Here is an 11046-nt window from a genome sequence, read left to right on the forward strand (position 1 = left end):
CTTTTTTCCTTCACTTCCTTTTTACTTCGTACAAGGAAGTAAGAAGAGTTTTTAAATTTACAATTTATTTATTTTGCAAAAGTTAAGATTTTTTTTCGCAAGTTCAATTTTTTTCTTTTGTTTTTTTCACAAATAGAACTTTACTTTTATCTTTTCCATTGAAAATAACTTTAAATTTCCTTTTCATTTTTCTTCCCAAACCTAATTTTTTTCTTCTAAAATTTTTTCTTCTCCCATTTTTTTTATTTTACACTTCAAGATTTATTGAGCTATCAAGATTATTAAAACCAAAATAAGTTCTAATTTATTTCCTTATTTGCCAGTAAAGAAGGCAGCATTCATTAATTAATCAAAATTTTTAATAGTTTAAATCAGGTGCTCTAACCGGTGGTACGCAAGAGAAACATAGATGGTACGCAAAGAAAAAGTATTTTAAACTATTAAATTCAAAAATCTCGTGAAGAAAAAGAAAAATTGATAGAAGTTTCCTGTGATCGAACTCTAACTGAAGATTTCAAAAATAATGCACTGGTTAACTTTTATCTGAACCGAAAAATAACTTTAAAGGCAATTCAAATAAAGCTATTAATTTTTTATTCCCTTTTTGCACAAACCTATTTGTGTGAACAATGATTTTCATCCATGTTATATTTAAAAATTAAATGCGAAACAAAATTAAAAGTGGATCCTAATTTCCTGTTAAAACTAAGTGAAGTAAGACCAGACACAAGGAAATTTGTCTTCCTTAAACGGACCCAAATTTCGCACTCAATTTTAGAATTAAAGTATTACAACTTAAATTTTGATAGTAAAAATTGTAACCCATTTTTAACCTAATATATTTTTTATATATGCATATTTAATACAAACAGCCAATAGGTTGTGCAAATGGCAAAATATATTCATTTTTAATATTTCTGTTGAGAAACTGAAAAAAATCATTGTAAAATGTAGCGGTGGTACTTACGTTTTTCAGTATTTATTTACATGGTACTTGTTAGTCGAAAGGTTGAGAACCGCTGGTTTAAATAATTCACAATGATAATATTACAGAAATAGAAAATTTGCTTCAGTTTAATTTTCAAAGAACTCTGATTCCCATTTACTATTATTTATCAATATAGCAATGTTTTGTTTAATATTCTAACCGCCACTGAATGTTACTTCCTTGTACGAAGTAAAGGAAGTACAAAAAATTCCGGGTATCATATTTCAACGAAAATATCAATTTTGACCGCTATCGAATGCAATTTAACTATGTTTTTGCGTGACATCTCTACGTAAAGACACAAAGGGCTTTTTTTTCCTCAAACCAATTATAAAGTTGATCCAAAATAGATTCAGATCAGAATTTTTTTCGTGGCGTCTGTACGTTCGTTTGTATGTATCTATCTCGCATAACTCAAAAACGAGTAGTTGTACACTGTTACTCGGCTCCCTGAGCTCCGTTTATTCTTATATGATAGTAAATCGCGAATATTTACTTAATCATGGAAAATGGTTATGCTGTTCTTATCATTCGGTTAAGGTTTTTATGCCTTTTATGTACTCTGCATGCCATCGTTGTAGAATCATCAACAATTTAAAAATTGTTTAAGTGCAGCTACGCCTGATTTTTGATTAACATAGCAGCCATATTTGTTTACATTTGAAACTTAGCAGAATCTTTCTGCACCTATTAGATTAATTAAACCAGAATTAAATCTTTCTGCACCTTCACTGTCTTTTTGTCGAGTGGGACCAAAAGGAAACTTAGTTTTCTGCACCGAAAATCTGCCTGCTGGCCGAATTGCTTGTTTTTGTGTAGAAACTGAACTCTAATTTTAATTGTAAATTTTTTTTTGTTTTAAATGAATTGGCGTTTTATGTTTTTGTCTATCTTTGAGTTTCTAAAGAATTTTTTTTTTTTTTTTTTTTTTTTTTTTTTGTATTTCTGCCTCGCCGCGAAGTTAAAACCGATTTAATTGAATCAGAAATATACCCCCATAACACAAAACATCCTCAGGATGTCCTATTTAAGTCGAAATATCCCGGGACATAATTAGGATGTCCTGAGTATGTTGATTCTCAGATGTCCTGAGAACATCGTAATTTAACATCCTGAGGATGTCTTATTTAAGTCGCTATGTCCTGGGATATGAGAGGATGTCCTGAGGACTTCACCAATTTCACATCCTGAGGACATTCATACTGCATTGTCCGGAGGACTTCAGTTGTCAAACATTCTGAGGATGTTCGTTCTCAAATTTACCAGTTTTAGTTTCTTGCACATTATTTAATTTTCATATGTATTTTACTAAGTTGTTTCTAAATGCTGTACATTAAAAATATTGATATGATTGAAGATTTATTCTTCTTGTTTTGTTATTAATTTTAACTGCTATTTTTTCTGACGTTTTTAAAAATTTACTTTATCATGGAAAAGATTTTTTCCAATGGATTAGCATTTTCTAGAATATTTGCTAAATTCCAATAACATATATTTTTTATAAAAAATGTATAACTCGAAGAAGTAAGTTTAAATGAAATGCAGAAAAAACTGCTTATAATTTAATATTCTGTATAAGAAAGCCATGTGGTTTCCGCATCCGATTTCTTTTCCTGTAGTTTCGAAGATTTGGCAGTTAACATTTTTGAAGACATATTGTAGATAACAGTAAAATTGCAATTCTGAATTACATTTTAATTATCAATTCCTTTTAAATATTTCTGGAGTTTTCAACTTATTTGGTTCTTCTCGAGCTGAGTTTTATTGCTTTCTTCTTAATAAAGAATCCATTGTCACAATAGCTTGTAATTCTTTGTGATTGTGCTAGCACAATTACTTACTCATAAGCTTAATAGTGCATTTAAAGATTTGATGCACACCCCATTAGTCATTATGGGACTGAATTTAGTTATGATGTTTGTTAAATTTGCTTTTGGATGTGCTCTTAAAAATTCGTAGCACTCATCAAACTGCAAACGAAGCAATTCCAAAAGTACGATTCAATTACTTTGGCCTTCGTGGCCTGTCGAAGGTATTTAATAACCTTCTATAATATAATTTTTACATAATTCTTTTAGATAAGTTAAAAACGAACTGTCAATGCAAGAGTCTCAAATGCTTTGCTCTTCTTTAATTTTCCCAAAAGAGAAATTTGCGAGTTGTTTGATATTTATCTCACCCTACTATGCTTTTGTTGAGGTCTATCAGTTAAGTCGCTGAATACTGGGAGTTCCGACCTAGACTCGATTCTAGGCGAACGGACTTGCTGCATGCGTGTTTTCCCCATCTGTAATGTGTATACGGAGCCAGTTTCCCTTAGAAAGTCCTCCTCGAAAGCATCCCTTCCCTTAGCCAGAGTTACGGCAAAGCGCTAGAGTGCTTTGCAATAAAAAAACACCACTGGGAATCAATATATTTTAAGATGCTGACTTTCTTGACTAAAATAAACACACACGAAATTGCATCCAATTTGTATTGTGTTAGTTTAAATGCAATAAAATATTGATTTTTAGATCAGATTCAGAAGAATATTAATTCAGATCTCAGAAGTGGAGGACTCGGAGTCCAAGCCCTTCGAAACTGATCGATTATTACGAAATAGTGTATGGTTCGAATAATTACTGATGAGGATTAAATGAAATATATAGCGTAACTGTCCCGCACATAAAATCTAACAGGTGTTGATAACCTGATGACAGAAGTTACTGATAAAAGTTCTTTAAATACAAATAAAAGCACATAGTTACACAAGCAATTGGAACAGTTTTAGTCAACATTTACAATATATTAAAACAATAAAATAATAAAAACTGAAACCTTTAAGATTTTATATTACGCCCAAAGGGGCGTTTTCTTAATGATTCATGTGTTACCTTTATTTATTAAACATGTTTTTCGCACTTAAACCATAAAATTCAATTTAACAGTAATATCGCTAAATAATTAAAAAAAGAGCATATCTTTAGAATTTCCGATACAAAGTCTCGCGCGTTGAAGATATTGTTTTCGCATAGTGTTGCCACTGCTCGTTTTTAAATCGTTGAGTTTGTTAATCAAAAATTCGTTAAAGTGATACAAAATATGAAATCGATAATAAAACAAATTCCAAATTAGGGCTTCCAGATGCCCATATTCGAGAAGATTACGTTATTTAGAATTGGATGGCTCTAGGTACAGTCGTTTTATCACAATGCGAGAAACTTACATACATTTCTGCAGATACTTCATCATTTAATTTCTTTAAATATAACACAGGGCGATAAAATTGGGTGGCAACAATTTGAAAAGTGAAACGGACATTTAAAGTTTTCGACGCAAAATGCCAAAACGAAATCAATAGTACTTCCGGGCAAACGCCTGTACAAATTTTGTAACATTTCTTATTATTTTTAATTACAGATAAGAATGTTATTTGATTTCCTAACATTTATAACAATTGTGTGCCAATTGTGCAAGTAGACATGAAATTGTGCTTTGCCAAATTCCTCATGAATTAATACATTGTTTTTTACAAACTACGGGTGAAGTTACACCCGGGGTCTGTCTCATACCTTCACACGCATCTTGTTCAAAAGCGCGTAGAGGGGATGAGAAAATGAATAGATTCAATTTCTCCCAGTGTTGTTGGCAAAGTTGGCCAGTTGGCAAAGCAACAGGTGGATGTAAACATGACTTGTGGCGATAAGTAGGGTTTTTAAGGATGAAAATCTAGAAAGTTACTTAGCATGCGTGAGCGCCTCCTTTCTTAGAAAGATTCCTAAACTATCGGCATTTGTAGCAAGTTCGGTAAAGAATATCAACATAGGAAAAAAACTCACTTTAACAATTTAAAATAAAAATTTTAATTATTAAATAAAGATTATAATAACGCACCTAATAGGTGGGTACCGTTACCTCCTATAAAGGAACAGAATTTTTACACTCATGCCTTCTCCGGGATTCCAAACCGGGACCTTCGGTATCGCAGTCCGCGACCCCCTTTACCACTATGCCATGGCAAGTCGAAACAAACTAAATGGCCGATCAAACTTACTATTTTTTTAATTGGTAACTTCGTCAATTACGTTCCAATTTGACTGAAATTTTTATATACCGGGCAAAAAATTGCACAAATAAAAAAATCGCACAAACAAAGACCGCACAAAAACAGGTTTCAGTGTACTTTCATTTGACATCATATGGGTTTAATCACCACTTTCTTTCCAACTTTGAAATCTCCCCCCCCCCCTGCGAGGTCTTGCTGAAGCAAACTGTTTTCTACTGAACAGCATGTGTTCATATAAAGAGTTACTGCTTCAAACAACCTGCATGTTAGAATTTTCACATACCACACCTCAAAAATACACCCTACATTCAATTCTCAGCCCTCAGGCGCTAAGTGAAAAATTAACTTAGCATTCGCTGGTAAGCCTACCTTAAAATGTCATGGCTTTCTCAAAGTAATTTTCGTTTTTTACGTAAAATCTACTACTAGCTTGACTTTCATACATACACACTCATTCCTGTTTTACAAGCAGTTACAAAAATATTTTTAGGTTTACAATAACTTTAACTGAATTTCCTGAAAACAATTTTAAATTGTTTACATTCAATAAAATTCTTTTATAATAAAATAAAGAGTAACGAATTTGCTTCACTTAATTGGAAGCACTCCAAAGTTTCCTAAACTCAGCCTCTCAGATGAACAAATCGTTCTCATTTTTAAACTTAATTAATTTTGATAATTACAAAAAATTCATTCAATCTGAAGCTAGCTTTTATTTTTAACTTAAATTCTATTAACTTGACTTTTAACTCTTTCACACATACAACCATATTTCTGTTTTTACTAGCATCGCAAAAATACTTAAACACATGTTCCACAAAACCTTTTACATTTACAATCACTTTAATCGAATTTCCGGTAAACAATTTTAAATGGTTTACATTCAATAAATTTCATTCATTTAAAGAATAACGAATTTGCTTCATTTAATTAGAAGCACTCCAAAGTTTTAGCTCTGTTTCTTGGACTAAAACGGAATATCTCGTTCTCATTTTTAAACTTAATATATTCTGGCAATTACAAAGCCTAATTTTAACTTCATGCGTTCTCAAACTAGTTTTTATTTTTAACTTAATTTCTACTATTAGCTGGACTCTTACACATGTATTAGTATCACAAAAATACTTTGTTTTAACACACATTTCATAAAAACTTGCATTTACAATCAGTTTAAGTGAATTTTCTGAGAACCATTTCAAATCATATATGTTAAATAAAATTCTTTAAAAGATTAACAAATTTGCTGATTCATTTAAGAGAAAACACGCTAACGTTTCCTGAAGTCAGTCTCTCAGACTAAAAATGAACATCTTGTTCTCATTTTTAAACTTAATATATTCTTACAATACAAAATAATTAAGTTAAAGGACGTCTTGCTCTGTAAAGTGCTAAAATAAGATTATCCTTGATCGAGGCAACGATTGAAAGAAAATTTTTGAGAACAATTTACTTGAGAGCTACTTTGAGCACAATTTACTTTTAAATTAAGATTAAGTAAAACTACATATTCAAGTAGAGTCATTTTCACTTATCTTTCGTTTGTTGAAGTCAGAGAATATGTTCTGGATGAACTCATTCTAGGAATCGAATTAGGAAGTCTGCTGGACCTTCAGCCGCAGAGCTCCTTGCTCTGAGAGGATAAGGCTGGCCTGGTCAGACGAAGCAGTCCACTGGTTACTAAGCAGATTTCTTGCTCTAGAGAGGTTCATCAAGAGACATTTCAGGCATGGAATGGGTGCCAACGTGGTTAAGAACCGACCACTCACAACGAACACGTGAACTGAGTTTCGGTCTACGATTTCGCAGAGTCGCCCGCGCAGTCGTACCTGCGCAACAATATCTTCACTGACTGGCTACTGCTTAAACCCGTTTCCACAGGTATGAACGGCACTGATGATTAGTTTTTACACCTGAGTAAGCTACCCAACCTGCATTGTGGCTAGTGTTGCTGACTGTACCGAAGAGCCTGGGTTCGAATCCCGGAGAAGGCATGGACGTTTGTCAATGTATGCACAAAAAGCTATTAAAATCAATCATACATATTTGTAAGAAAGTAAAACATTATTTTTGGTTCATGATGCTACAAATATGAACCCTATTGTTACAGTTTTTAAAGATTACAAATAACTTCACATTCAACAGATTTCTAATAATCTTTTGTAACTCTATATTTATTGCCGCCCAACCTGTATAGTGGTTACTGTCTCTGATTGCCGTGCCAAAGGGCCCGGGCTCGAATCTTGGAGAAGGCAGCAAATGTATAGTGTCAGTGCGGCTTGGCAGCAATCTAAATATGCAGCAAACCGAAAGTCCTCTCGTGTGGTTGGTTTGGTGGAAAGGGAGAGGTTTAATTGGATAGCTAATATCTCTACGCATATCTGGATATATAATTTATACCAGTGCGATCACGGAGAAATTAATTATTTTATTATTAGTACTCAGAGACTTTTGCATAGCGATAAGCTATTGCGATTTAGTCAGCTCATTACGTTTTAAAACTACATGCCCGGAAACTCGGCGGTAAAGAATCTCATATCCACGGTTCTTCAAATTTAAGTTTAACTTCAGCTACTACAGAATTCTGGGGAGTAGTAACATGTCTCTAATACTTTCCGTGAACTCACTATAAAATAGCTTTCCAAAAAGCAAGAGCGCATTATAAAAGAAATATCAGAATATCAAAAATTAATAGTTGGAAAACATTTTGCACTTCTACCTCCAAAATTTATGGCTCCGCCTTCAAAATAGCGCACAATAAAATTTTCACTCCTCCTTCATTATCAATGTACAGCTTCTCTGAATCAATTTCCTCTTCCCAAGCTGCGTTAGAAATTTTATCAAAACTATTCCCACAAGATGAATATAGATCGAATCATACCACAGATACAGAAGCATCTAACAGTTCTTCCACACGTCGTCCTAATCCACCAACAGTTATCATCCCTCCAAAGATCGATGAATTGGAACATATCATCAAAAGACTAAATAACAGGAAAGCACCAGGTCCCGATGGTATCGACAACATCATCTTAAAACTTATTTTTTATAATTATCAACAAATTATTATATCATTCATTAACGCCTGCTGGTATAACTTAACATTTCCTAATATATTAAAAAATGCAGAAGTTCTTTTGCTCCTCAAGAAAAATAAACCAGCCACAAACCCTCTACTTATAGACCAATATGCCTTCTTCCCACGTTGGGCAAACTCCTTGAAAAACTAATCCTTTCAAGACTTTTATATCATCTAAATAAGAATAAAATCATGCATGAAAATCAGTATGGATTCACACCAAATAAATCAACAGATCATGCTTTTCAAAAAATGCAAGAAGTCTTAAAGATGAATGAATCAAAGAATCTTCATTCAATAATAATTTCGATAGATATTCAAGCAGCCTTCGATTCTATCCGCTGGAAAGACATCATAACAATTCTAGAAATAATATCATGCCCTCAGGATATCCTTCATATTATCAAAGACTACCTATGCAATAGAACTCTACAATATTCTTCAGATTCCGGTGTAATAAATTATAAATTAACAAAAGGTTGTCCTCAAGGATCTTGCTTAAGCCCTACGTTTTGGAATCTTATAGCAAACGAAGTTTTAAAACTATACGACAATATTAATCATACCCATATCCAAGCATACGCAGATGATTTTCTTCTCATTGTGAACGCAAGTAGCCGGAAATCAAATATTAAAAACTGGAATATTCGTTTAAACAATAACAACTCAGTTTTTCAAGCAGAACTTTTTGCAATCAAAGAAGCCATATGCTTCGCAAAAGAACTTTCTTTACCATCCTTAATTCTCTCTGATAGTGCATCTAGTATTCAAGCTATAATTGGACACAGTCGATCGCCTACTGTACAAGAAATCCATTTTCTACTTTCTCAATTTCAAAACAATAATAGACCACATTTCAAATGGATTAAAGCACACATCGGTAATAGTGGTAACGAGCTCGCAGACGAACTAGCAAAAGGGGCTGCAAACAATTCTTCCCTTCCAAATTACTCAATTCCATATCCAATATCATTACTAAAAACAAAATTAGAAACAGAATTAATGCACTTATGGAAGCAAACCTGGACGGAAGCAACTACCGGCAGAAGAACTTTTACTTTCATATCAAAACCTTCAAGATCATTAATATCTACCAACCGTTCAATTACATTTTTCCTAACAGCTCATGGTCCATTTCCAGAATACCTTCATAGATTCGGACTTCAGCATACAAATCTCTGTACCTGTGGTAATGAAGGCACAATAGATCATTATCTCTTTCACTGCAACATTACTAAAGATTATCACCTTAAAGCATAAAATTTAACTTCTCAGTTATGGTTTCAACAGTTATTAAAAAGTAATATTCTCAGAAATAATCTTCATAATATAATAAATTATATCTCCGCAAACATCGATAATCTTAAAGGAACTTGAAATCATTATTCTTTGTTCATTTACCTTACTTAATAAGCCATTCTTTCTACTACCTCATTTTAATGCTTTCACTCAAGACTATCTTTATTTAAACCTTCAAGATCTCTCAAGCTCGATCAAGAATTTAAGGATATTTTCTAACTCCATCTCCTTAATATATTAATAAATTCTCAACTCAAGATTTTTAGTCAAGTCTTTTACTCAAGAATGACTCTCTATCAAGAATTTCCACGAACTTTTCATTCAGGTCATCCTAATTCATTCAAATACTATTTCTCATCAACTTTTATTCAATTACTGCTCTTCATTCTCCATAATGAAATACTTTACTCTTTACATATCTTACATTCTCAGCCTCTACTATTCTTATACATTATGTTGTTCATTTTCAAAATTTGTAATGATCTTCTTAAGTATTTACTTATCTATTTACGTTTCATTTACTTTCATATTTCTTTAGGTATTATGTTTTTATATATTTAATTTCTTCAATTTTTATTATATAATTCTCAAAATTCTGATACTTTATTTGACTTCATATATAACACCATTGTATTTATCTTATTCTAAATTTTTAACTTTTATTTATTGTATCTATTTATGTTTATTATTTATTGTATTATTTATATATTTATTTCTTGATATTTTATTTTTATTATGTAATTATCAAAATTCTAAAATTTTATTGTATTTTACATAACAACACAGTTGGTAGATGATTCCATCAGTTGAGCGTAAAAGCTGAATGTCTTAAAGGCGGTGCAGCTGCTCATCTGATGGTAAATAAATAAATACTTTCCGTGCAATGAAGGAGTCCGTATAAATTATAAACTTTCTTTTGTACAGGATTGGATTATTCAGTTATGGCAAAGCACACGAGGGCTATCTGCCTGAAGGGAGGGATGCCTTCGTGGAGGACTTTCTAAGGGAAACTGGCTCGTATACACGTTTTCTTTTGTACATACCAGGTTATCAAGTTATTAATAAGATATAAAAAGAAATATTAATAAATACCAAATTAAAGTTCATATTCTGCAACTTTCGAAACTATGCTCATTCATATTCAACTACGTCTGTTTTTTAAATTATTGTCACCATACTAATTCAGAAGTCAAACAACAAAAATCAGAGTTATATTTTCAAAATTCTTTTTTTGAAATTTTGCAACTTTCAAAATTTTGAAAATATAACGCTGATTTTTGTTGTTTGACTTCTGAATTAGTATTTTTTCTGCGTGTTATTGTGTCTTAATTATTGTCATCATCTCAAAATCTTGCTGAAAGTATAATTAAATTATTAAAATTGGTAAATAAATACCTAACAAATTTCCCACAGTTTGAAAAACTACTTTCTGTGATTTAAATGTTCACTTTCAGTCTCCCTGCTTAACGAATTTGTAATATCTTTTCTTTAAGTTAACATATAACATACAGATATAAACAAACTTGTCGAAATTTTAAAAAATATGCTCTCTCAAATACAGTGATTCAGTTGTTACATTTCACCAAAATTCGCCATTTCAACGCATACGTATACTTCAATTAAAATCAGCTTATGAAG

General features: G+C 32.0%; 1 protein-coding gene across 3 annotated transcripts in view; it reads left to right on the forward strand.

The window, feature by feature from the left end:
* Positions 1-10514, forward strand: part of LOC146996198 (transcription factor unc-3-like) — an 87864-nt gene extending 77350 nt beyond the window's left edge. For all 3 annotated transcript variants that reach the window (XM_085820288.1, XM_085820289.1, XM_085820290.1), the window contains exon 3: positions 10333-10514. In XM_085820288.1, the coding sequence (XP_085676414.1) occupies positions 10333-10480 (148 nt within the window). In that variant the 3' untranslated portion in view covers positions 10481-10514. The remainder of the gene's footprint in view (positions 1-10332) is intronic.
* The last annotated feature ends 532 nt before the right edge of the window (positions 10515-11046 follow it).

The sequence above is a fragment of the Stegodyphus dumicola genome, chromosome 7, assembly GCF_044657685.1.
Source record: "Stegodyphus dumicola isolate Sdum_Otavi_A_Nest chromosome 7, ASM4465768v1".
Taxonomy (NCBI): domain Eukaryota; kingdom Metazoa; phylum Arthropoda; class Arachnida; order Araneae; family Eresidae; genus Stegodyphus; species Stegodyphus dumicola.